This window comes from Tachysurus fulvidraco, chromosome 3, assembly GCF_022655615.1.
Source record: "Tachysurus fulvidraco isolate hzauxx_2018 chromosome 3, HZAU_PFXX_2.0, whole genome shotgun sequence".
NCBI lineage: Eukaryota > Metazoa > Chordata > Actinopteri > Siluriformes > Bagridae > Tachysurus > Tachysurus fulvidraco.
Window position 1 is genome coordinate 951,060 of NC_062520.1, and position 27,960 is coordinate 979,019.

The 27,960-nt window shown below is 42.9% G+C and overlaps 1 protein-coding gene across 2 annotated transcripts in view; it reads left to right on the plus strand.

Annotated features, from left to right (window-relative positions):
• The first annotated feature begins 251 nt into the window (after window positions 1–251).
• Window positions 252–27,960, plus strand: part of capn15 (calpain 15) — a 29,629-nt gene continuing 1,920 nt past the window's right edge. The window contains exons 1-10 of one of the 2 annotated variants that reach the window (XM_027154088.2): window positions 252–582; window positions 16,349–17,705; window positions 17,947–18,155; window positions 18,283–18,466; window positions 19,012–19,235; window positions 25,034–25,159; window positions 25,297–25,449; window positions 25,877–26,038; window positions 26,193–26,407; window positions 27,870–27,960. The exon at window positions 27,870–27,960 is cut by the window's right edge and continues 73 nt beyond it. In XM_027154088.2, the coding sequence (XP_027009889.1) occupies window positions 16,371–17,705; window positions 17,947–18,155; window positions 18,283–18,466; window positions 19,012–19,235; window positions 25,034–25,159; window positions 25,297–25,449; window positions 25,877–26,038; window positions 26,193–26,407; window positions 27,870–27,960 (2,699 nt within the window). In that variant the 5' untranslated portion in view covers window positions 252–582; window positions 16,349–16,370. Of the gene's footprint in view, window positions 583–11,483; window positions 12,173–16,348; window positions 17,706–17,946; window positions 18,156–18,282; window positions 18,467–19,011; window positions 19,236–25,033; window positions 25,160–25,296; window positions 25,450–25,876; window positions 26,039–26,192; window positions 26,408–27,869 lie in introns of those variants that run through there. The other variant, XM_027154087.2, reaches the window with a different exon arrangement.

Below are 27,960 nucleotides of genomic sequence, written 5' to 3' on the forward strand. Positions count from 1 at the left end.
TGTATTAGTGTGTATTAGTGTGTACAGTGTATTAGTGTGTATTAGTGTGTATTAGTGTGTACAGTGTATTAGTGTGTATTAGTGTGTACAGTGTATTAGTGTGTATTAGTGTGTATTAGTGTGTACAGTGTATTAGTGTGTACAGTGTATTAGTGTGTATTCGTGTATTCTTACGTGATAAGTGACTATCAGTGTGTTACAGTTCTCGTGGTAACCACATCCGGGTGCTCCCTCATACACCGCATTGCATTGTGGGAATCAGCGTCCGCCTGCTCCGTATTCTCTAACGTACGTTACGCACATTGCGCGCGCGCGCCGCTTGTTCGTGCTGTGTTCGGTTTATTGTCTGATTCCTGGTCGTGATCCGATCCTGTCTGATGAGGAACCGGACAAGTTCATGAAGTTTTGTTTAAGTAACACAAGTGGTCCGCGGAGATAAGAGAGAGACCTGGTGTTTGTGGAGCACTTTGTATATCCCGGAAGAGTGAGCCCGCGGAGACATGAGGACGTTCACCGGGGGGACCTGAGTGTGTGACCGCTTTATAAACCCTCACGAACTGTGTATCTCCTGTCCCTGTCCCGGTAAGTCACCGGTTACCCGTTTATTACGACTAAAGTCCGCTTTGGTGTGTTTACTCCCCGTGTTCTAACTTCTGTTGGACTGTTCTACAGTGTGTGTGTCACAGTGTGTGTGTGTGTCTCAGTGTGTGTGTGTGTGTGTGTGTCTGTGTGTGTGTGTTAGTGTCTCAGTGTATATGTGGGTCAGTGTCTCAGTGTATGTGTGTGTGTCAGTGTCTCAGTCTATGTATGTGTGTCTTAGTGTGTGTCAGTGTCTTAGTGTGTGTGTGTGTGTGTGTGTGTGTTAGTGTCTCAGTGTATATGTGGGTCAGTGTCTCAGTGTATATGTGGGTCAGTGTCTCAGTGTATGTGTGTGTGTCTTTGTGTGTGTGTGTGTGTGTGTGTGTGTGTGTGTGAGTGTCTCAGTATGTGTGTCTGTCAGTGTCCCAGTGTGTGTCAGTGTCTTACTGTGTGTGTCAGGGTCTGAGTGTTTGTGTGTGTCTGTCAGTGTCTCGGTGTGTGTCAGTGTCACAGTGTGTGTGTGTGTCAGTGTCTTAGTGTGTGTGTCAGTGTCTTAGTGTGTGTGTCAGTGTCTTAGTGTGTGTGTCAGTGTCTTAGTGTGTGTGTCAGTGTCTCAGTGTGTGTGTCTGTGTGTGTGTGTCAGTGTCTCTGTGTGTGTCAGTGTCTCTGTGTGTTTGTCAGTGTCTCTGTGTGTGTGTCAGTGTCTGTGTGTGTTAGCGTCTCTGTGTTAGTGGCTCTGTGTGTGTGTTTGTGTCTCCGTATGTGTGTCAGTGTCTCAAAGTCGCAGTCTGTGTGTGTCAGTGTCAGTGTCGCAGTCTGTGTGTGTGTCAGTGTCAGTGTCGCAGTGTGTGTGTGTGTCAGTGTGTCAGTGTCGCAGTATGTTTGTGTCGGTGTCGCAGTGTGTTTGTGTCGGTGTCTCAGTGTGTTTGTGTCGGTGTCTCAGTGTGTTTGTGTCGGTGTCTCAGTGTGTTTGTGTCGCAGTGTGTTTGTGTCTGTGTCGCAGTGTGTTTGTGTCTGTGTCGCAGTGTGTTTGTGTCGGTGTCGCAGTGTGTTTGTGTCGGTGTCTCAGTGTGTTTGTGTCTGTGTCTCAGTGTGTTTGTGTCTGTGTCTCAGTGTGTTTGTGTCTGTGTCGCAGTGTGTTTGTGTCGGTGTCGCAGTGTGTTTGTGTCGGTGTCGCAGTGTGTTTGTGTCGGTGTCGCAGTGTGTTTGTGTCGGTGTCTCAGTGTGTTTGTGTCGGTGTCTCAGTGTGTTTGTGTCGGTGTCTCAGTGTGTTTGTGTCGGTGTCTCAGTGTGTTTGTGTCGGTGTCGCAGTGTGTTTGTGTCGCAGTGTGTTTGTGTCGCAGTGTGTTTGTGTCGCAGTGTGTTTGTGTCGCAGTGTGTTTGTGTCGGTGTCGCAGTGTGTTTGTGTCGGTGTCGCAGTGTGTTTGTGTCGGTGTCTCAGTGTGTTTGTGTCTGTGTCTCAGTGTGTTTGTGTCTGTGTCTCAGTGTGTTTGTGTCTGTGTCGCAGTGTGTTTGTGTCGGTGTCTCAGTGTGTTTGTGTCGGTGTCTCAGTGTGTTTGTGTCTGTGTCTCAGTGTGTTTGTGTCGGTGTCTCAGTGTGTTTGTGTCTGTGTCGCAGTGTGTTTGTGTCGCAGTGTGTTTGTGTCGGTGTCTCAGTGTGTTTGTGTCTGTGTCGCAGTGTGTTTGTGTCGGTGTCGCAGTGTGTTTGTGTCGGTGTCTCAGTGTGTTTGTGTCGGTGTCTCAGTGTGTTTGTGTCTGTGTCTCAGTGTGTTTGTGTCGGTGTCTCAGTGTGTTTGTGTCTGTGTCGCAGTGTGTTTGTGTCTGTGTCGCAGTGTGTTTGTGTCGCAGTGTGTTTGTGTCGCAGTGTGTTTGTGTCGGTGTCGCAGTGTGTTTGTGTCGGTGTCTCAGTGTGTTTGTGTCGGTGTCTCAGTGTGTTTGTGTCTGTGTCTCAGTGTGTTTGTGTCGGTGTCTCAGTGTGTTTGTGTCGGTGTCTCAGTGTGTTTGTGTCTGTGTCTCAGTGTGTTTGTGTCTGTGTCTCAGTGTGTTTGTGTCGCAGTGTGTTTGTGTCGGTGTCTCAGTGTGTTTGTGTCTGTGTCGCAGTGTGTTTGTGTCGCAGTGTGTTTGTGTCGGTGTCTCAGTGTGTTTGTGTCGGTGTCGCAGTGTGTTTGTGTCGGTGTCGCAGTGTGTTTGTGTTCGGTGTCTCAGTGTGTCTGTGTCGCAGTGTGTTTGTGTCTGTGTCGCAGTGTGTTTGTGTCGGTGTCTCAGTGTGTTTGTGTCTGTGTCTCAGTGTGTTTGTGTCGCAGTGTGTTTGTGTCGGTGTCTCAGTGTGTTTGTGTCTGTGTCGCAGTGTGTTTGTGTCGCAGTGTGTTTGTGTCGGTGTCTCAGTGTGTTTGTGTCGGTGTCTCAGTGTGTTTGTGTCGGTGTCGCAGTGTGTTTGTGTCGGTGTCTCAGTGTGTTTGTGTCGGTGTCGCAGTGTGTTTGTGTCGGTGTCTCAGTGTGTTTGTGTCTGTGTCGCAGTGTGTTTGTGTCTGTGTCGCAGTGTGTTTGTGTCGGTGTCGCAGTGTGTTTGTGTCTGTGTCGCAGTGTGTTTGTGTCGGTGTCGCAGTGTGTTTGTGTCGGTGTCGCAGTGTGTTTGTGTCGGTGTCGCAGTGTGTTTGTGTCGGTGTCGCAGTGTGTTTGTGTCGGTGTCGCAGTGTGTTTGTGTCTGTGTCGCAGTGTGTTTGTGTCGGTGTCGCAGTGTGTTTGTGTCGGTGTCTCAGTGTGTTTGTGTCTGTGTCGCAGTGTGTTTGTGTCGGTGTCTCAGTGTGTTTGTGTCGGTGTCGCAGTGTGTTTGTGTCGGTGTCTCAGTGTGTTTGTGTCGCAGTGTGTTTGTGTCGGTGTCGTGGTTTTTTACTTAGTTTTTTCTCAATTTTACTGGTATTGTGTGTTTCAGTGTGGATGAATCTCTTGTATAGGTTATGCAAGTCTGGGAAATTGTGAGGTCTCTCTCTCTCTCTCTCTCTCTCTCTCTCTCTTGTGAGAATACATTTATGGTCTCTTGTGGTTTGTGGTAATTGCACTATCTGATTAATTTCTCTATGGCATGTGAGGGTGTAGTCAAGTGTGGTTAATTTTATTTTCCAAATTGGAGCCATATTCATTTTACATTTACATTATTTAGCAGACACCTTTATATCCAGAGCGACTTACATTACCTCATTTTTATACAGCTGAGCAAGGGTTAAGGGCCTTGCTCAGGGGCCCAACAGTGGCAGCTTGGTGGACCTGGGATCGAGCTCACAACCTTGTGATTGGTAGCCCAACACCTTAACCACTAGGCTACCACATGCCCCTGTATACCATATTCAGTCTTGCGAGTTTTCTGTTAGGATCTGACATAAACACACAGAGCTAAACATTACATTAGATTAGGGCTGTGTATTGGCAAGAATCTGGCGATACGATACGTTTCACGATACGGGGTTGCGATATGATATATCGCGATACATTGCGATATTGTAAGCAAGGCGATATATTGGGATATTTCTTATTTTAATTATAGGATAAAGTTTTAGGGAAGCTGTCAAGAACACCACCATATGCAAACCTTAGCAAAAAAAAATTGTTATTTAAGCAGAACACAGTGGGAACTGCATTTGCATTAATTAGCTCCTGTAACATTCAATATGATTGAACCACTTTATGTGCAGTATGAATAAAGGGAGAAAATAAAGTGCTTGCAGGATTTCTTAAATGTATTAAATGTGTTAAATGTATTAAATGTTATAAACAGACCATACATATGTTTAGACCCTGCTTTTAAAGCTTCACAGTTTCAGTTTCCAATTGTAGCATGCAGCGTCCTAACATGTTGATCTGAACAAAAGAATTATATCTGCTTAATATCAATGGAAAAATAAAGTGCTTGCAGGATTCCTAAAGAAAACAAAACAAATATAAGCAATAAAATATTTACAGATGTTGAACATTCTCACAACCTTTAAACTTGGATTTTACAGGTTTCTTTGATTTGTATTTATATTTGTGTTTTTATTTAATGTCAAGGTTTTTCTGTAGAAAGATAAACTGGTCAATATGCTCAGATGTCAGGGCACGTCTATGTACATCTTCATATATATAGCGAACTATTTTAATGTTAACATTAGTAGCGCGCCGTTATGCTTGTACTTTGTAACGAGTGGAGTGGTGCTACCCCTTTAAGAGCAATGTGCCGTCGCTTTATTACCGTTATACTAGTTGGATGTGCGCATGCGCAAAAGTGTGCACACTTCAGTTATAACACCACATGTGTGTGTGGAAGTCTGAAGATGCAACCGATATACTCTTTTATTTTCATTTTCTCATAATAATGAGTATTTTTTGTTTTAGTAACATGTTATTACGGAGGTTTTTCCTGTGTACGGAGGAATAAACCGTTGTGAGTGAAACGTTTGTGAGATCGTCCTTATTTTCGCGGGGGAGGAGCTTTTTTTTTAAATAAATATCTATATTTTGTGTTTGAGAATCGATACAATATCACCAAACAAAATATCGCAATACTCACGTGTATCGATATTTTCTTACACCCCTACATTAGATATGTAGTTACCCCACTACGGCCTGTCACCTTTCACTCTGACCCCCACTACGGCCTGTCACCTTTCACTCTGACCCCCACTACTGCCTGTCACCCTTCACTCTGACCCCCACTACTGCCTGTCACCCTTAACTCTGACCCTCACTACTGCCTGTCACCCTTAACTCTGACCCCCACTACTGCCTGTCACCCTTCACTCTGACCCTCACTACGGCCTGTCACCCTTAACTCTGACCCCCACTACTGCCTGTCACCCTTAACTCTGACCCCCACTACTGCCTAACACCCTTCACTCTGACCCCCACTACTGCCTAACACCCTTCACTCTGACCCTCACTACTGCCTGAGAACTATTTACATTCACAAAAATTTGCAGATTCCTAATCAAGAGTGACTTCATTTCATTTCATTTCATTCACAGAATCTTGATTCAGTCAGTACTCAGAATCAGAATCAGGTTTATTGGCCAAGTGTGTTGATAAATAACACTGTACTATACAATACACACATAAATAACACTATACTATACAATACACACATAAATAACACTATACTATACAATACACACATAAATAACACTATACTATACAATACACACATAAATAACACTATACTATACAATACACACATAAATAACACTATACTATACAATACACACTTATAACACTATACTATACAATACACACATAAATAACACTATACTATACAATACACACATAAATAACACTATACTATACAATACACACATAAATAACACTATACTATACAATACACATAAATAAAACTATACTATACAATACACACATAAATAACACTATACTATACAATACACACATAAATAACACTATACTTTACAATACACACATAAATAACACTATACTATACTATACACACATAAATAACACTATACTATACAATACACACATAAATAACACTATACTATACAATACACACATAAATAACACTATACTATACAATACACACATAAATAACACTATACTATACAATACACACATAAATAACACTATACTATACAATACACACTTATAACACTATACTATACAATACACACATAAATTACACTATATTATACAATACACACATAAATAACACTATACTATACAATACACACATAAATAACACTATACAATACACACATAAATAACACTATACTATACAATACACACTTATAACACTATACTATACAATACACACATAAATAACACTATACTATACAATACACATAAATAACACTATACTATACAATACACATAAATAACACTATACTATACACACATAAATAACACTATACAATACACACATAAATAACACTATACTTTATAATACACACATAAATAACACTATACTATACAATACACACATAAATAACACTATAACTATACAATACACACTTATAACACTATACTATACAATACACACATAAATAACACTATACTATACAATACACACATAAATAACACTATACTATACAATACACACATAAATAACACTATACTATACAATACACACATAAATAACACTATACTATACAATACACACATAAATAACACTATAATACAGAATATATAACAGATCAGTTCTGTACATAAAGTGTGAGAGTGTAAATAACAATATAGTGTAATATTATACTTTAGTACACTATCCAGCAGCAGTAGTGTGTAATATATACAGATGATGTGATGACTGACAGTCCTGATAATGCAGCACTTATAGATATGAAGCAGTGAATATAATGATGGTGAGGTGTTAATCAGGGTGATTGTCTGGGGGAAAGGAACTGTTCCTGTGTCTGGGAGTTTTAGTAAAGTTCTGTAGCGCCTGAGAGAAGGGAGGAGCTGAAAGAGGGCATGTCCAGGGTGTGAAGGGTCAGTGGTGTTGTTTACTGCCCAGTTTCTGGTTCTTGTGTCGTACAAGTCCTGGAGAGTGGGCAGGGGGCAGCAGTTATTATTTCTGCTGTTTTTACTGTGTGGTGCAGTCTGTTCGTGTCCTGTTTAGTTGCTGCACCAAACCAGATGGTGATGGATGTGAACAGGATAGATTCTATGACTGCAGAGTAGAACAGCACCAACAGCTCCTGCGGCAGACCAAACCCCCTTAGGTGGTGTAGAAACTACATTCTCTGCTGGGCCTTTTTGATGATGGAGTTTATGTTGCACTCCCATTTCAGGTCTTGGGAAATGGTAGTGCTCAGAAACTTTAAGTTCTCCACAGATGTCACCGGGCTGTTGGATATTGTGAGGGGGAGAATGGAGTGGGGAGAATAGCAGTGGGGAGAGGACACATCCCTGAGGAGCGCCAGTGCTGATTGTCCGAATGCTTTAGGTAACACCTCCCAGTCTCCCCAGTTGCTTTAGGTCCCAGTCTCACCTGTTGTTTCCTGTCTGTCAGGAAGCTGGTGATCCACTGACAGATGGAAGGGGGTGTAGTGAGCTTTAGGAGTTTGGAGTGGAGAATTTCCAGAATTATTGTATTAAAGACCGAACTGAAGTCGACAAACTTCATCCGGGCGTCTGTCCCTGGGCAGTCCAGGTGTTGCAGAATGTAGTGCAGTCCACTGCGTCGTCCACTAACCCGTTTGCACGGTAGGCAAACTGTAGGGGATCCAGCATCTGTTCTGTTTCAGTCTTTAGGTGGACCAATACTGGCATTTGGTTAGAACCCCACTACAGAGTGAGAACATTCTGTCTGAATTTGTGATCCTTCTTTCTGAACCACACCATGGACTGAGAACATTTTGTCTGAACTGGAATATAAATCAACGACTTGATTGGTCTTGTCTACAGACCGAGAACTTTCTCACTATGAAAGAACCTTACTGCTCAGAAAGTGTGTGTGTGTGTGTGTGTGTGTGTGTGTGTGTGTGTGTGTGTGTGTGTGTGTGTGTGTGTGTGTGTGTGTGTGTGTGTGACCACACCCAGTTGTCAGTAACCGGTTATTGCTGCTTTGGTTCCAGTTCAGGTTAACGTCACCGAGACTCAGACGAGTTTTAGAGTTTTCCTGTTGTCTTCATCCCCAAATCATCACCATCTCAGACTAGAATTAATAACTCTGTAAAAAAAAATCAATAACTCTGTGGTATAATGTGTTTAATTTATTTATGGTTGATGTTTATGCCTATCTATATAATGTTTTTAATTGTTTTTCTACTGTGCAGAAACACAGGACTCTGTAAGGACACTGTGATTATTGTGGTCTGTAGGAGGTAGTTTGAGGGGGAAGTTGTGGATCAACTGGTTAAGGCTCTGGGTTGTTGATCGGAGGATCGAGGTTCAAGGCCCAGCACTGCCAAGCTCCACTGTTGGGCCCTTGAGCAAGGCCCTCAACCCTCTTTGCTCCAGGGGCACTGTGTCATAGCTGCCCCTGTACTCTGACCCCGATCTCCTCAGTTGGGGTATGTGAAGAAAAGAATTCCACTGTGCTGTAATGTATATGTGGCGATAATAAAGGCTTTCATGCCCCGTTGTGTTCTTAATGGTGTGTCTTGTTCAGCTGGTTTTTATCTCTGAGGTAAAACTGCAGTAACTGTATAGAGCTGCTAAAGCTACAGACTTAATCCCAAATAAAATAATAGACAAATTATTGTGAACATTGTTTAAACGATGTTATCTAAATCTAGTTGCGTAATGGCTTTATAAATATTTAATGAGAGATTGTATGACAGGACGAGATCAAACGGTGTGACGTCTTTCTTCCACTCAGTAAGTGGGAACTGACTGCAGACAGGAACTGAAGTTATAGAGTTTTATCTCATTTGCATACAATGTCGAAATTACAGAGCTGTCATACACACTTATGAAAAAAAGAACTTGCTTAGAACCATTTTTTATTTATGCAAATCTGTAAATTTGCGTATTTTATTCTGTATGATGTTGATCTTGTGTTTTGAGTATAATAGTGATATCAGCAGTCTAATCACTACTCACTACTTTACACACTAAGCAGAACTAATAGAGGAAGAGTGATTGTGTGTGTGTGTGTGTGTGTGTGTGTGTGTGTGTGTGTGTGTGTGTGTGTGTGTGTGTGTGTGTGTGTGTGTGTGTGTGTGTGTGTGTGTGTGTGTGTGTGTGTGTGTGTGTGTTTTATTTAACCCCACCTGTTATTCAGCCACACCTGAACCTGCCACTGTGGGGAGACGCAGTTCACCTCACTGATTAAGAACTTAAACAATCCTGTAGAACAGCTTTGAGGATTTCAGCGGAAATGTTTTCTCTTCATGTGACTTGTGTCCTTTTGTTCGTGTCTGTAGAGAACATTGAGTCACAATCGGACTTTGTATCTGACTGACACGACTGTGGGAGGAGTTACACACTTTAACACACAAGGCTAAACTGGAGGCCATTAACACTACATTCTCCTTGTAGCTCGGTGCAAAATGAAAGAGTGTTCCAGACAATGGTGACAATGGAAAGTCACATGTGCTGTATGGTGTGGTGTGTGCATTTTGTCTCCTTGTACAGTGTGTTGTGTAAATGTGATGATGTCTCTCAGTTGTGTGACTGAACTCATACTGATACGATTGGTGTAACTTAACCTGCATGGGCTTTCAGTTGTGTGATTTATCTCTAGGGTGGGATATGTATCGTTAGGGTGCACAGTGTCTACACAATACACACTACACAATACACACTACAGACTACACAATACAGGCTACACAATACACAATACAGGCTACACAATACACAATACAGGCTACACAATACAGGCTACACAATACAGGCTACACAATACACACTTCACAATACACAATACAGGCTACACAATACAGACTAAACAATACACACTACACAATACAGGCTACACAATACAGGCTACACAATACAGACTAAACAATACACACTACACAATACAGACTACACAATACAGGCTACACAATACACAATACAGGATACACAATACAGACTACACAATACAGGCTACACAATACAGGCTACACAATATTCAACACACAATACAGGCTACACAATACAGGCTACACAATACAGACTAAACAATACACACTACACAATACAGACTACACAATACAGACTACACAATACACAATACAGGATACACAATACAGACTACACAATACAGGCTACACAATACAGGCTACACAATACAGACTAAACAATACACACTACACAATACAGACTACACAATACAGACTACACAATACACAATACAGGATACACAATACAGACTACACAATACAGGCTACACAATACAGACTACACAATATTCAACACACACTACAAACTACTCTGTTTCAATGATTTGTGTATTTTTTTAAACAAAATAGTTGTTCTGTTTTTATAGCTAAAGTTGCAAAATCATCATATTCACTCATCAGCTTTAATATTTAATCACCAAGAATATCTATTGATGGGGGGGGTGTATTGTGTGTGTGTGTGTGTGTGTGTGTGTGTGTGTGTGTGTGTGTGTGTGTGTGTGTGTGTGTGTGTGTGTGTGTGTGTGTGTGTGTGTATTTTGGTAGGAGGAGAACCCGATGTCTTTAACAGATCTCGGCTGCTTAGAAAGAATGAAGGATTTTGCGCACGCGCGCTGCTGACTCAATAATCCAGATCAGAGAGAGCTCGTGCAGCTGATCTAAGAAAAAAACAAGAATATACACTTTGCATACACACACACACACACACACACACACACACACACACACACACACACACACACACACACACACACACAGAGGATGTGCAGTGGGGGGGAGGTCGCACTGCTGCAGCATCTGTATGAGGATAAACCCGGTGCTGCTGCATGCGGACAGGTCACCGCTTACGGGATTACCCGGAACCTTCATTTACTCATCATCATCATCATCATGTGGATTTCCGTCCTAGGAGCAGATCCTTCAGCACGCGCGCTGTTTATTCGCTTCGCCGGTTTGTACATCTGAGGACAGACGGAAAGGCAGCGCACGCGCTCACGCTTCAAAGGCCCGCCGATCATAAGGGGAACTGCACGAGACCGTGTCAACGTTATTTGCTTACTTTCAGACGTAACGAACGTCACGTTTGTTCGTGACACAACCGTGTTTAACGGCCGGAAACTTTTATTTTCTTTTCAAATTTGGATCTGCATCGGACGAGCACGAGCGCTGCCTTTAAACCCGGAAGCTCAAAGAAGAGGCAGAAGGCAGTAACGGGATTATAAACACACAGTAACCGGAATCTGGGACACACTGCAACACACACACACACAAGTGGAAATAACACACACAACACCGTAGGCACACCATAGCTGTGTGTCTGTGTGTGTGTGTCTCTGTGTGTGTGTGTGTGTGTGTGTGTGTGTGTGTGTGTGTGTGTGTGTGTGTGTGTGTGTGTGTGTCTGTGTGTGTGTGTGTGTGCGTGCGCGCGCGCGCGCGCGCGCGTGTGTTCCTGTGTGAGTGTGTGTATGTCAGTGTGTAAGTGTGTGTCAGTTTGGAATGTGATATGTGCATAATCCCTACAGCAGCTGCAGTATTACCCACACACACATACACACACAAATACAGTGTTCTTTGAGTCCATAATACAAGTGTAACACACAGACCTACAGCTTGTGTGTGTGTGTGTGTGTGTGTGTGTGTGTGTGTGTGTGTGTGTGTGTGTAGGGGGAGGTGAGGACCTCTCAGGATCAGGACTGTCCCACTCTCTGCTCTTAACAAACAGGAAATAAGAACATCTCAATGTATACCACAGTATTCTGCCTGTGTGTGTGTATGTGTGTGTGTATGTGTGCGTGTATATAAAATGGAGACTGACGGCACTAGAATAGGACTGATTGAGGTGCTGGTTGTAAACACTTGATACACCTGTGTGTGGGGGGAGAAGGGGGTTGTTGTGGCAATGGGGAGTTCGGCGTCATCGTTGACTACAGAAGCGGAGCCTGAGCATGGGTTCAGCGGGTCATCGTACCCCACAACGCCCCCTGTAGGCTGGATACGCAACAGTCACAGCAGCCCTGTGTGGGGGAGCCGAGAACACACACACCATCACACACATCACCGCCCCCGCAGGTAACACACACACCATCACACACGCATAACCACCCACGCAGGTGACACACACATACACACACATCTCCTTCCAGATGTATTCCCTTTGCTGTTGTAATGAGCTCCACTCTTCTGTGAAGGTTTTCTCCTAGATGTTGGATTGTGTCTGTGGGGGTTTGTGTTCATTCAGCTACAAGAGCATTAGTGAGATCAGATACTGATGGTGTAAGAGTGAGGAGGTCTGGAGTACAGTCGGAGTTCCAGTTCATCCCCAAGGTGTATGTTCAGTGTAGTAGAGTCAGAGTCAGGGCTCTGTGCAGGACACTCGAGTTCTTCACTCTACATGGATGTGCTTTGTGCACAGGGACATTGTCATGCTGGAACAGGGCTTGGACTCTTAGTTCCAGTCATGGTCATTATAACACACAGACTTTCTACACAAGGGTCAGTTTATAAATGAACCATGTATGCGTGTGATGGTCAGGGGTGCACATACTTTTGTGTATTTATCAATGGCTTCCTGTAACTACAACAGCACTTATCCTAGCCACTACACACCCTCACTCCCTCAGTTAGACACTTATCCTTCAGCTACACAGTTAGCTTAGCTGCTAACAAGCACACAGTTATGTCAGCTAGCAGATGATGATGTGGGCTCTCCAGAATCTGAACTAATGGGTTCTTTAATCTGAAGTTACTCTGGGAGTAATGAAGGTGATGGAGGAGGAAGTATCTTGCTCGATCGAACTGGCTCCACTAATATTGATCTTTTACATGGAAAGACAAAGAGTGTTATTTATTCATAGACTGTACTGTTCTGTGTGTGTATGAGAAAGATCATTCATTCTGTGTCACATTAAAACAGCTGTTAGCCTGCATAAGTGAAAACAGGCCTTTAGGGTGTGTGTGTGTGTGTGTGTGTGTGTGTGTGTGTGTGTGTGTGTGTGTGTGTGTGTGTGTGTGTGTGTGTTAGCATTCGCTAGAATGTTTTTCAGGAGGTTTGTTGAACCAAAATCCAAAATTTAATAGAACATTCTGGAGCCCATAGTTCAGCCTAGCACACAGAGATCTAGCACAGAGTTCGAGAGCTGCATAATAGTCAGGTTACAGTTCCAGAGCTCCAGTGTTCAGCATCGAGAGCAGCAGAATACTTCCAAGGAAAGTTAATAGTAAGAATAATTATAATTTATAGTGTTGATTTACTGGTGTTTATTTTCTCTCTCTCACACTCACACACACTCACACACACAGCAGGACATTTGGAGACTAAGTTCCAATCATTAACACCAACATAAGATCTGGCCCTCATCCTGCTACAATATTGTGTGTGTGTGTGTGTGTGTGTGTGTGTGTGTGTGTGTGTGTGTGTGTGTGTGTGTGTGTGTGTGTGTGTTTGTGTTTGTGGAGTCAGTGCTAACTGCTGTTCAGCCAAGTGTGTCTACATGAGCAATATCACAGCACTCTTGTAGTTAGTGTGTATTAAAGTTATAGTCTAGTGTTCAAGGTTTCTTCCTCATATAATCTCAGGGAGGTTTTACTCACTATCGTCACATCCCTTTCACATTAGGGATAGATGTTAGATATTTACTTAATTTTAAACTTTATATTTATTTTTAAAAAATGTGTTTGTGGGGACGCGTGTGTGGGGACAGTCTCTCACATGCATGTGGGGACAGTCTCTCTCGCTCGCATGTGGGGACAGTCTCTCGCTCGCATGTGGGGACAGTCTCTCTCGCGTGTGTGGGGACAGTCTCTCTCACACGCATGTGGGGACAGTTTCTCTCTGACACGTGTATGTGTGTGTGTGTGGCGACAGTCTCTCTCGCGTGTGTGGGGACAGTCTCTCACATGCATGTGGGGACAGTCTCTCACATGCATGTGGGGACAGTCTCTCTCGCTCGCATGTGGGGACAGTCTCTCGCGTGTGTGGGGACAGTCTCTCTCACATATGTGGGGACAGTCTCTCTCACATGCATGTGGGGACAGTTTCTCTCTGACACGCGTGTGGGTACAGTCTCTCTCGCGTGTATGGGGACAGTCTCTCTCGCGCGCCTCTGGTGTATGGGAAGAGGTTGGTTCTTCATTTTGTGTCATGTCCAGCTGTTTGTAAACACAAACACTAAACTATAAGTCTGAAAAAATCAGGGATAGAAAATACTACCTGAAGATGGAAATACATTTTTTTTGTTCTTTGTTGTTAAATGTAACTTACTGCAACGAAAAGATCAAAGAGAATTTAACAATGAAAATGTAAACAATAGTATAATTATTGTTAAACCTTAAATCTACCTGGAGTCTTTTCCTCACCAGTGCATCACTGTAATGAGTGATCTTATGTGTAACGATCACATTGATCACTGATACAGTGACTGCCACACTTCTCATTCAGCACAGAAGAGAATAGCACTTGATCCAGTACACAATGATATTTTACAGTTTACATTTTTACTTAGAGCTCTGATCTGGACTCGTGCCTGTGACATCAAACTGTCAGCGGCATTGAACTCAAAATCAGGTGCAACTAAATGTTAGTAGAGTGCAACTGTGTGAAACGTTATTTTCATCTGCATCAGTATTATGGAAACTGGTGGTACATTGTCACAGCTTTAGGTTCTTCGGTCAGTTTCTTCTTCATCACGATGTTATAGTCCTGCTATTTATTGTCAGACGATCAGAGTATAAAGCTCGTACGACATGCAGTTCTAATTTACATATCTTTGGAGATGCGTCGAGGGAGAAAATTATAGAATCTTGGGTTTTTGAGGCAGCGTTTGGGTATGAGAAAACATTCTGCCTATACAGTATTATACATCATATTCTCCTGCAGCATTTAAACTGGTGTTCACAGGACTGGAGCTTTATACTGGTGATGTGCAGGAATAAACATCATGCCAAAATGTGGCTTGCATACATGAACTACGGGAACCGAGGGGTGATGAGGAACATTTCTCTAAATCAGACCAATCATGAGAAACCAGACACTCATTTTCATTGGACTAGAGCTTACGATATATAAAAAAAAGAACAAAAACAAAACAACAAAAACGTCATCATGTCAGATCGCTGGTGTACCTGCATCTCCTCTAAAAGGTAAAGCAGTGATGGAGTAGGAGCTGATGACTCACATCAATACAGCTGCATGCAATCTTTTCATCCTTGTACTGAAGTTGTGGTGTTGTGTAGTCACAGTTGTGGTGTTGTGTAGTCACAGTTGTGGTGTTGTGTAGTCACAGTTGTGGTGTTGTGTAGTCCCAGTTGTGGTGTTGTGTAGTCCCAGTTGTGGTGTTGTGTAGTCACAGTTGTGGTGTTGTGTAGTCACAGTTGTGGTCTCGTGCAGATATCAAATCAACACTTTGAAGCAAATTGCAGGACCTCAATAAAATTTTCTGTTTAAAAAGCTGCAAATCATTTGTTTAGAAAAAGTATTAGAAATATAAGTAGAACCATTTTTATATTATTAAATTTATCATGTTCTTGTATGTACTTTGCATCAACTAACATGCAACCTGTATATAAACAGAACTATTTAGGATCCATATGGGAAAAGTTCATTAGGAATCTGAAGGTGGACTGAATACATTTGGATTGATGAAAACCTTCCGTTGTAAACTATATTTTAATCACTATATCACTAAGCTGCTAATACCTGAAAGAGAAAGTTGAACGCTGAACTTTAGCACCACGCAAACCCAAAAACTCACGTTGTCTTTTGGCTGGAAAAGGGATATCATTCTTGTTCTTATTGTAGTCTTGATGTGTTTGTGGAGAATGTTTGTGTGTGGTTTGTTTGCACTGGAACTGCAGTGTGTGTGTGTGTGTGTGTGTGTGTGTGTGTGTGTGTGTGTGTGTGTGTGTGTGTGTGTGTGTGTGTGTGCTGTTTTTAGTGACAGGTTTATGAAGCTTAAGGTAAGAGCGAGGACTTTGCTGACTCTGATGGAACATCTCTCCAGAAGTTAGAGGATTTTATACATTTCAAATTCTTTGTTTCAACTGAAGCTTTCTCTTCTCTTGATATATGTTTGTATGTGGTGGTCTTTCCCTCAGCAGGAATAACCAGAGTTTGAACGTGTTGGCTTTGGCAGTGTGTGGGTGTTAACAGGGAATCTCTTTGCAGGGCTTAATGTAAAGATTAGTTACTGTGTGTATTTTTGCTTTGTTTGTTTGTGTCTAATTTCTCTCTTTTTGTCTCTCCTTCAGTCTCTCTCACTCTCGTGGGTCGATGATGGAGGCCATGGTACTTGGTTCTGATTGGTCATGTGTTCGTTGTACCTTCTTAAACCCAGCAGGATCTCCACGCTGCTCCATCTGTGAGGCACCACGTAACAAACCTGACCTGAACAGAATTCTGCGCCTCAGCAGCTGCTGGACCTGCCCACGCTGCACACTGACCAATCACAGCGCATCAGGGGCATGCTCAGTCTGTGGAGCACCACCCAGTTCTTCAAATGGCCCTACCCCTTCTTCTTCTTCTCCCTCCATCTCAGAACCCATTACTTCCAACTCGGAGCCTAAACGGCAGCATGTGGATGAAGACTTGGTAAAGAAGTCTGAGCCTAATGGGGAAGTAGGAAGCACAGAAGTGGGTGTGGTATTGGGGTGGACGTGTCCTCGTTGCACACTTTTAAATACACCCACAGCTATGTCTTGCTCAGCCTGTGGCGGCCCACGGAAACTTTCACTTCCCAAAATCCCACCCGAGGCCCTGGTAGTTCCGGACGTCCGGACGCCATTGTCTGGGTTTCCTGCACAAAATTCTGGGGCAGTCATCGTTGATCTCACTGAAGACTCATCTCCTAACCCTGTCCCTTCTCAGACACCATCTCCACCTCCTAACAATGCCCACTTCCTTCCACCTTCCTTGTCCTCTTTGCAAAATAATCCTGTTCCTCGCAGCAGACGCGAAGTCCCTCCCCCTACGTCCCCATCGACAGGACCTGCCTCCAAACCTAAGCCTCTCCCTTCCTCAGAACCAGTCAAACGCCTTAGTGTACTTGAAGAGGAGGAGCCAAGTTCTAACCATCCAGCCCCACCTTCTTGGAAATGTCCTGGATGCTCTGCTCCTTCTGGCCCCTCAGTATCTTCAGCAGGACGATGTGATGCCTGTAGAGGGCCGCGCCAGGGGACGGGGCCAAGCACAGATGTCATTGATGTCCTTGGTGAATCTGTTCGGTTCACTCCAGCCACACCCTCAAGCCCTGATTTTACATCATGGGCATGTTCCAAGTGCACATTGCGAAATCCTACAGGTTCAGGACATTGCAGTGCATGTGGAACCTCTAAACTTCATGGATTTTCTGAGCCCTTCACTAAAAAGACCTTGCACACTCCCCGAGGGACAGGGCAAGGGGAGAAGTGGGCGTGTCCAGCATGCACACTACTAAATGAGGTGTGCGTAAAGCACTGTGTGGCATGTCACACAGCTCAGCGCTACTTGAGAACCAGAAAAGTGAAAGCACTACGCCGCAGAGAGAGTGTTCACGTGGAACAACGGAGGAAAACTGATGAGGGGGAAGCAAAGGAACTGTGGGAGAACATCGTTAGCTTCTGCAGAGAGGTGTGTGTGTGTAGTGGGGTGGATAAAGGACAGTAACTTTCTATGGAATATAACTGTTAATAATAGTTTGTTAAACAGAAGACAGAAATAGTAGTAACAATTCATAACAAGAAAGTAAAGCAACCTGTATAGCTATGCATGATAGACAATGCATTATGTATGTTTGAGTAGCTGTGTGTTTGAGTAGCTAATGTCCTGTAACATGAATCTCTGTTTATATTGTCATATTTGTGTCTTTCAGAATGCAGTGAACTTTGTGGACGACAGTTTTCCTCCTGGACCCAGATCAGTGGGATTCCCGGAGAGTGACAGCGTCCAGCAGCGAATCAAAAAGTGGCTCCGCCCACACGAGATAAACTGCAACAACTTTAAGGATCGTGGGGTGAAGTGGTCAGTTTTTCGAACACCTCGCCCGTCTGACATCCTACAAGGGCTTCTGGGTAACTGCTGGTAAGTGACAAAGGATGAGGTTGTGTGTATGTGTGTGTGTGTGTGTTTGTGTGTGTTTTAATAAACAGTGTTTTTACATGTTTTAAAAGTTTGTACATTTATAATGAGTCACAACTGTATGTGTCAGGTTCCTGAGTGCACTGGCCGTATTAGCGGAGCGTCCCGAGCTGGTAGAGCGAGTGATGATCACCCGTTCGATTTGTCCTGAAGGAGCGTATCAGGTTCGACTGTGTAAAGATGGAACCTGGACCACAGTGCTGGTGGACGACATGCTCCCATGTGATGAGTATGGATACCTGCTGTTCTCACAGGTGTGTTTGTGTGTGTGTCTTTTTTTTTTGTGTGTGTGGGAGGGTGTGTCGTGGGGGGGGGTCGAGCTCTGATACATCCATTTATTTCTAGAACATAAACAGTACTTATTTAGCCATCCTACTTATTGTCCATCCTTTTGGTCACAGTCAGTATCCATCTATCCCTTTCAATTATGCTTCCATTAACCCATAGCCCTAAATATCCTTCCATCCATTCATGCATTCCTCTAATTCTCCATTCTTCTAACTATCCATATATCCATCAAAGTGTTTATCTTCTACACAAGTCCAGATCTCACCATCTAACCAAATTATTTAGCTATTTATCCAGGTATTCATCTCTGTATTCTGTATATGTCCAAGACTTAAACTAACCTTTAATCCAAGCATCATAACATTTATCTATCCATCCATTTCCCTGTCAATCCATTCATCAACCGTATCATTGTTTCTATTTCTCAATTTGTAATTGCTCTATTTTTGTCTTTCTGAGGGTCTTTCTAATAATAGTAATCTCAGTCAGTGCCCCCCCCCTCTTTCTCTAGGCTCAGAGGAGACAGTTGTGGGTGGCTCTGATAGAAAAGGCACTGGCGAAGCTGCATGGTTCGTATTTTGCACTGCAGGCTGGTCGAGCCATCGAAGGCTTGGCCACTCTGACTGGAGCTCCATGTGACAGCCTCAACCTTCAGGTGAACAACACCAACCCACGTGAGGAGCCCATTGACACTGACATCATCTGGGCCAAGATGATCAGCTCCAAGGAGGCGGGGTAACACTCACAATATACTTGTTCAATTCAATTTATTTGTGTAGCTTTACAGATGTGTGGAAACACAAGAGAGAAATAAATAAATATATAATAAGAAGAAGAAGAAGAAGAAGAAGAAGAAATAACGATAAAAATAAATAAATGAACATATACAATTAAAGTTTCAAATTAATTTAAAAAGATTAACTTAAAATTTAAAATACCCTATCCCTAATTATCAAGTCTGAGGTGACAGCAGCAAGGAAAACCTCCCTGAGATGATATGAGGAAGAAACCTTGAGAGGAACCAGAGAACCTCATCCTCATCAGGGTGACACTCTACAGCAAATTAGTGTAAATTAGTGTAAATGTAAATAATGTCCTTTCTACAGCAGTTTATAATAGTGCAGCTGAGAGCTCCTGAGGAACTAATGGGTCATCACAGTCCTGATTGCTGATAAAGACCATCCAAGTCAAGAGTCAAGTCAAGAAGCTTTTTATTGTCGTTTCAACCATATATATCTGTTATAGTACACAGTGAAATGAGACAACATTTCTCCAGGATCATGGAGCTACATAAAACAAAGACAGAGCTATAAGGACTTAGTAAGTTAGTCCTAGATACATAAAGTGCTAATGTGCAGTACAGTTTAGTTTCAGTTATTAAGGAGTCTGATGGTTTCGGTACCTTTTTCTAGACGCCAGGAGGGTTTAGAGTGTGTGTGAGGGTGTGTGGGGTGAAGTGTGTGTGTGTGAGGAGTGTGTGGGGTGAAGAATGTGTGTGGTGCGTGGGGTGAAGAGGGGTGTGTGGGGTCATCCACAATGCTGTTGGCTTTGCAGATGCAGCGTATTGTGTAAATGTCTATGATAGTGGGAAGCGAGACTCCAATGATCTCAGCTGTCCTCACTATCCACTGCAGGGTCTTGTGATCAGAGATGGTGCAGTTCCCAAACCAGACAGTGATGCAGCTGCTCAGGATGATCTCAATGGTCCCTCTGTAAAAAGTGGTCAGGATGGGGGGAGGGAGATGTGCCTTTCTCAGCCTTCGTAAGAAGTAGAGACGGATCTCTACAGTTGATCCGTCAATGTTCAGCGGAGAGTGTTCTCTCTGTGCTCTCCTGAAGTCAACAACCATGTCTTTAGTTTTATCAACATTCAGAGACAGGTTGTTTTCTCTACACCAGGCAGTTAGATGTTGCACCTCCTCTCTGTATGCTGACTCTTGTTGATGAGACCCACCACGGCCGTGTCATCGGCAAACTTGATATGGTTTGATCTGTGCATTGCTGCACAGTCATGAGTCAGCAAGGTGAACAGCAGGCAGTGGACTGAGCACGCAGCCCTGAGGGGCTCCAGTGTTCAGTGTGGTGGTGCTGGAGATGCTGATCCTGATCCAGAATGACTGAGGTCTCCCAGTCAGGAAGTCCAGGATCCAGTTGCAGAGGGAGGTGTTCAGTCCCAGCAGACTCAGTTTCCCTATCAGGTGCTGAGGGATGATCGTGTTGAATGCTGAACTAAAGTCTATGTACAGCATTCGTACATAAGTGTCTTTATTGTCCAGGTGGGTGGTAGCTGGGTCTTGATGTGCCTCATGACGAGCTTCTCGAAGCACTTCATAATGATGGGTGTGAGTGCAACAGGATGGTAGTCATTGAGGAAGGACACTGTAGACTTCTTTGGGACGGGGACAATGGTGGTAGTCTGGAGGCAGTTAGGAACAACAGCGCTGCTTAGGGAAATGTTGAAGATGTCAGTGAAGACATCCGCTAGCTGTTCTGCGCATTCCCTGTGAACCCTGCCAAGGATGTTGTTTGGTCCAGCAGCCTTCCGTGGATTAACTCTGCATAGAGTTCTCCTCACATCGGCCATGGATAGGCAGAGTACCTGGTCATCGGGCAAGGTCTTCCTTGCCACTACGTTGTTTTGCACCTCAAACCGAGCACAGAATCTGGGAGGGAGGCATCACTATCACAGGCAGGTGAAGCTGTCTTGTAGTTTGTGGTCACCTGTATGCCCTGCCACATACACCGGGTGTCTCTGCTGTCCTGGAAGTGGCTACGGATTGTCTAGGCATGTGCGTGCTTTGCCTCTCTGATGGTTTGATGGAATTACTGGCTGACCATGCAGGTCAATCCCTGGCAGGGTGACCACCGGGCGACGAGACTCGGACCAGGTGTAGAACATCAGGATTGATGAAGTAGCTCCTTAAGACGAGGAAGATCATGCTAGGAAATCGGACCACTGTGAGCTCGGGAGAGGCAGAGAGAGAGTGTAGAAAATTGTTAGGTATGATTTTAATCATGCTATTAACAAAGTAAATTAAGTGCAAAGTGCAGACAGGGACTCCATAGCATGTCATAGCATGACTAGCTATGACAGCATAACTAAAAGGATGGATCCAGAAGGTGACACAGACATGAGGGCTTCCTGGGATGTAAAGCGTCCCACCACTCCACAGTCTGCATACCTGAGCGACTTGTGAGGGTGGTAAGGAGACAACATCCAGACATCCCAGTTCACCAAACACTCTATGACCATGAACCCTCCAGATCTGAGAGACCGGTATCAATAATCACACTAGTCTTTTACTGCTGCACATGATGTAATAGAAAGACCATCCAGAGTTACTTTGTAATCAGAACGCTTACTTCTGGCTGCATGTGGTCCTGGTACAAGAACTTAAAGACAAGTCTGTCAGAGTTAAGCAGGAGGAAGTTAGTAAGCGTACGCTGTCTAATGTCCTTCACACAATTTTCAATGTTATTAAGCTGGTGACTCACATCTGACTGAGCTGATACATACAGCTGTGTGTCATCAGCGTAACAGTGGAAGCCCATACCATGTTTATGAGTAATTGTGCAAAAGGGGTAGCATATATAGGGAGAAAACAGTGGGCCTAAAACAGAACCTTGTGGAACACCGAACATTACTTTAGTTTGTTTAGAGAAGTCACCATTTAGATCTACAAACTGATATCGATCTGTCAAATAAGACCTGATCCAGGAGAGAGCTGTCGCTTTAACACAAACAACATGTTCTAGTCTATAAAGTAAAATAACATGGTCAGTGGTATAAAAAGCTGCAGTAAGATCAAGTAACACCAGCAAAGAGACACAACCCTGATCAGAGACCAGTAACAGGACATTTACCACTTTAACCAGCGCTGTCTCTGTGCTATGATGAGGCCTAAATCCTGACTGATACATTACATGTATATTATTCCTATGTAGGTCTGAACATAACTGCTGAGCTACAACCTTTTCTAGGATCTCAGAGATAAAGGGGAGGTTTGATGTTGGTCTATAGTTGGACAGCTGGTTTGGGTCGAGGTCAGGTTTTTTAATCACAGGTTTGATAACCGTTAGCTTACAGTTTTTTTTCAATCGCTAACGAGTGCTTACCTATAATTAAGATATTTTTTCTAAACTCTTAACACAGACTTACACCTACAAAACACAGTTGGCCAAATTGATAATTTTCCTCTCAAAACACATTTTGTTAAATATATACTAACTCTCCATTTCAAAACAGAACACATCTTTCTCTGCACACACTAACTTTACCGAAACACTGGAAATCTGACTCAAAATGAAATTATTCTGTCAAAGAATAACACTTGTTTTCACTTCACAAGGTAATAAAGGTCAATCAAAGTACACCAGGTTTCAAAATACTGGCTATTGTTGACATTAGAAAAACTGCATAGACTTTTATGTATCAGGTAACATGCGATCCACCTTTTACACAAAATGTCTTAGTTGGGAACTGTATGTCCACATGTACAGTAATGTTCACATTCAAACGCATTCCAGTAAAAAGCAAATCAGTTATTTTTTTCTTTACTGTTTACTAAAGGAGGTTCAGTAGAAACAAAATATAATAGAAGAGAAAAAGTTTTACAGTATTGCTTACAGTGAACAAAATATCACATATAAGAGCATTCTGAAAAACAAAAAACGAAACAAAAAACAAAACAGCAAAAAGCCCAGATAAGAAGTGGGGAACTAAAAACAGCACAAAATTAATGTATCTAATCCCTGCGATCTTCAGGGTTTGGCCACATGTTTTCGTCAACATCACATCTGATATCATCCAAGGCGATGCACCTGGGATAAAACCGCTTGGTACAGTATGTCGGATGCACCCTTGGCAATCTTGAACTGTGATGTCCCTGCAGCCAGCATCCATGGCTTCAAGGAGGGACATCTGGTCATGTGGCTGATGGTCATAAACCTTACACCTCCATGCAGAAAAAAATGCAATACTTACCTGTTGGTTTGTTGAAAGATGCTAGTAATGGAGGCAACCGTTGACCGCCTCAGATTGGGTTGCACTCTTTCACCAGCCTCTCTTAGTGAGAGACCGTGGTTGATTACATGGTCAATGATAGTGGCACGAATCTCCTACTGCACCTCTTACTGCACCTCTCACTGCACCTCCTACTGCACCTCCTACTGCACCTCCTACTCTCCTACTGCACCTCTCACTGCACCTCTCCCTGGCCCTGCATCTTTCACTGGAGCTGGTCTTCTCCCTGGGCCACTTGCTCTTCCTCTTCCACGTCCAGACATTACAGTGTTTGTCTTTTTCTGTTTCTGTTTCCAAAAACATCCTCAAAGTCCTCATTTTATAGTAATAGAAAAAAATAACCCCTGCCACTGAGTCTAAGTCAGACTGGAATCAGCTGTGGTTGGCCCAGTATACCCAACATTCACCAAATTCACCCAACCCAATCAGCTGTGTGTCAATTATTCAATTGTTTGTTTATTATCAGCCGAGATATATTGTTTTTGAATTGATATCATTGCAGAAGCGGAGGTTTTTATACTGTATCTAAGGTTTGGAATATTGTTTTTGCTATTGTGTGATGTTGTGTGTTAACATTCGTGAATACTACAAAAACAATCCATAATTTTGTTGGGAGGTACAGTACAGCTTGTCTGTTAAGAACATGTAAGCATTGTGGAAATGTGTTCACTGATTGCATATTGTGTGAAAACGACATGAAATGTGTGAATGGTACGGCCACAAAAGACTGATGCTGTGCTAATTGTGTTTAGAGTTTTGAAAATGTGACAACTGTTTGGACAAACACTTGTTAGCGACTGAAAAAAACTGTAAAAGATTTCGGGACATAACCAGTGCTAAGGGAAGAATGTATTATCTTTAGAATGGGTTGTAAAGCTACTGGTAATATCTGTTTAAAGTAACACGTGGGTCAGGGATCCAGTTTACAGGTCGATATTTTGAAGAAGAAATCAGTGAAAATAAGTCAGTCTGTTGTAGGGGATTAAAACTAAATACTGATGAAGAACATAAATATTATCTACAGCTTTATCTATCAAATTGTTTAGTATTAAATTAATGGTCTGAATTTTCTGCCTGATGTTATTAATTTGAAATATTTGAAATAATTCATGAAGTTGCTAATTCATTGCTACAAATAGATGAGTGCGCTTTTCAACAGTGTTTTTATTCCTAGTTCATTTTACTACAGTATTAAATAAGAATGTAGGATTATTTTTATCTTCAATAAGGCTGGAGAAATAAACTGATCTGGCAGCAGTGAGAGATTTTTTGGAGAAGGAGGAATAAAATGAACTGTTATAAAAAAGTAAGGAATTAAAAAACTAAAGCGACAATGCAAAATATTAACTAAGAAGAGAAAGTAAAAAAACAGTATAGTTTAAATGCCGAGACAGGCACGAAAACTCACTGCAAACAATTCAAGCGCTTGTTTAGTCTTGTTTACACGAGTCTCCATGGGATTGGTGGCGATGGTTGGATCTTGTTGGTGATTGGTTTATTTCTTCCTCAGTTTCCTGATGGGTGCATCATGTGGTGGTGGGAACATGAAGGTGGATGATGCTGTATATGAGTCTCTGGGGCTACGGCCACGACATGCCTACTCAATTCTGGATGTCCGGGACGTTCAAGGCTACAGGTAACTCACAAGACAGAGCACAACAGAATGTGTGTAAGATTTTAGCTAAATATTTGTATTTTATTTTACACAATATTTTTTTAAGGAGCTTCCTGTTCCTGTTTTTTTTTTCCGTTGTTGTTGTGTATTTGTTCCAGGCTGCTGCGTCTGCGGAACCCATGGGGACGGTTCTCCTGGAACGGCTCCTGGTCAGACGAGTGGCCTGATTGGCCACAGCACTTGAGACACGAGCTGATGGCTCATGGAAGTAGCGAGGGAGTGTTCTGGATGGAGTACGGAGACTTCATCAAGTGAGTAATCTGTGCTTTGTAAACACTATCAGCAGATTATATTTACAGATCCATCAGTAAAGACTTTTACAGATTAGACAGTATATCAGTATCAGATGTGTTTCATAACATGTGCATTTACTAATGAAGAGAAGCTGAAGAAGATTCGTGATATCAGGATGATACTGATGATCAGTGTTAATCACATACTGAACCCTTGTGTGAACACACACACACACACACACTGTACATATATATACACACACTGCAGGAGTGAAATATAGACACCCACTCCCTCCAGCTCCCTTCATGTTTTATTTACACTCACAGACATGTATCTGTAACCGCTGCTCCTTCCCTCTCTCTCTCTCTCTCTCTCTCTCTCTCTCTCTCTCTCTCTCTCTCTTTCTCTCTCTCGTTCTCTCTTTCTGTGTGTGTGTGTGTGTAGGTACTTTGACTCAGTGGATATCTGTAAGATACACTCAGACTGGCATGAGGTACGAGTTCAGGGTTCGTTCCCCAGCAGGGCGAGTGGACCAATCACAGTGACTTCTCTGACTGTACTGGAAAGAACCGCCATGGAGTTCGCTCTGTTCCAAGAGGGGAGCAGGTACACACACACACACACACACACACACACTATATGTACAAGTGTTTATTTTTAATGATCTTGATGATGTTTATAAATTTCTGAATACGGTATATTTTCATTCATTACACTTTTCTGTTCCTGATCTTCTCCTGGTCTCCTCTCCTTCTCCCAGACGTTCTGACGCTGCAGATAATCACCTGCTGGATCTGTGTATCATGGTGTTCCGTGCGTCGTTCTCCAGTGGGAACAAGCTGACGCTCGGTCGTTTACTTGCTCACAGTAAACGTGCGGTGAAGAAGTTTGTAGGCTGTGATGTGATGCTGGAGCCGGGAGAGTACGCTGTGGTGTGCTGTGCCTTTAACCACTGGAACAGTGGAGGAACACCAGGTACACACAACACACAACAAACACACAATACACACATCATACACACATCATACACACAACACACAACAAACACACAACAAACACACAATACACACATCATACACACATCATACACACAACACACACACAACACACACAACAAACACACAATACACACAACATACACACATCACTCACACAACATACACACACACAACACTCACACAACATACACACACAACACTCACACAACATACACACACACAACACTCACACAACATACACAACATACACACACAACACTCACACAACATACACACACAACACTCACACAACAAACACCACTCACACAACACTCACACAACACTCACAGCACACACACTCGCACAAAACTTGCACAACCCGCACAACATACACTCACAACACGTTCAACCCTCACAACACTCACACAAAACTCACAACATACACACAAATTACCCAAGAATAATGAGCCAATATACTGAGGTGAGGGACATCAGTCTAGTTCTTCAGCCTTTGAGTGAGATGATTTGGTAGGAGACATGATTTATTTATTTATTTATTTATATGAAAAGATTTTACTCCATTGTGCCCTCTACTGGAATAACAGAGACTAGCACTTTTAAATTTTTTATTTTTTTTGCTCTCATTCAGATTTAAAACTCAGATCACTTTTCAGTGAGTCACAGTGAGTTTACACAGTAAGGACATGTTCTGATCACGGCTTTGTGAACGTCACAGATCTGTAAACCTTCACATATAACATATAAGTTCAGATCTCAGGATACAATGAGAAGTGAACCTCATGACTGACTCAGAGAATCCTGTATTATTACATTTAACCCTTGTAGCGTAGTGAAAGGGCCTGGAACACAGCAGCAGTGATCAATATGTGAAAGTGTTTGTGAAGTGAGTCTGTTACCGTCGGGCCGGAGTAGATCCTTTATCATGCCAATGTGACATCACAATGTTACATGTCTGTCTGTCACTCTCTGTCTCACTCTGACACTCTGTCACTCTCTGTCTCACTCTGACACTCCGTCTCACTCTGACACTCTGTCTCACTCTGACACTCTGTCACTCTCTCTCACTCTGACACTCTGTCACTCTCTGTCTCACTCTGTCACTCTCTGTCTCACTCTGTCACTCTCTGTCTCACTCTGTCACTCTCTGTCTCACTCTGTCACTCTCTGTCACTCTGTCTCACTCTGACACTCTGTCTCACTCTGACACTCTGTCACACTGTCACTCTCTGTCTCACTCTCTCACTCTGTCACTCTGCCTCTGTCTTTTTCACTTTTCTCTCACATTCTGTCTTTTTGTCTCAAATCTATGTGACTGTTTAATGTGAGTGGTTTTTTTTGTGTGTGTTTTGATGTGTTTCTGTGTGTGTGTGTGTGTGTGTGTGTGTGTGTGTGTGTGTGTGTGTGTGTGTGTGTGTGTGTGTGTGTGTGTGTGTTTTCAGTGTCAAGCCCCACTACCCCTCCTCGGGCGTGTCCTGATTCTCCAGGCTTCATTTTGGCCATCTACAGCTCAAGACAGGTGATGGTGGAGCA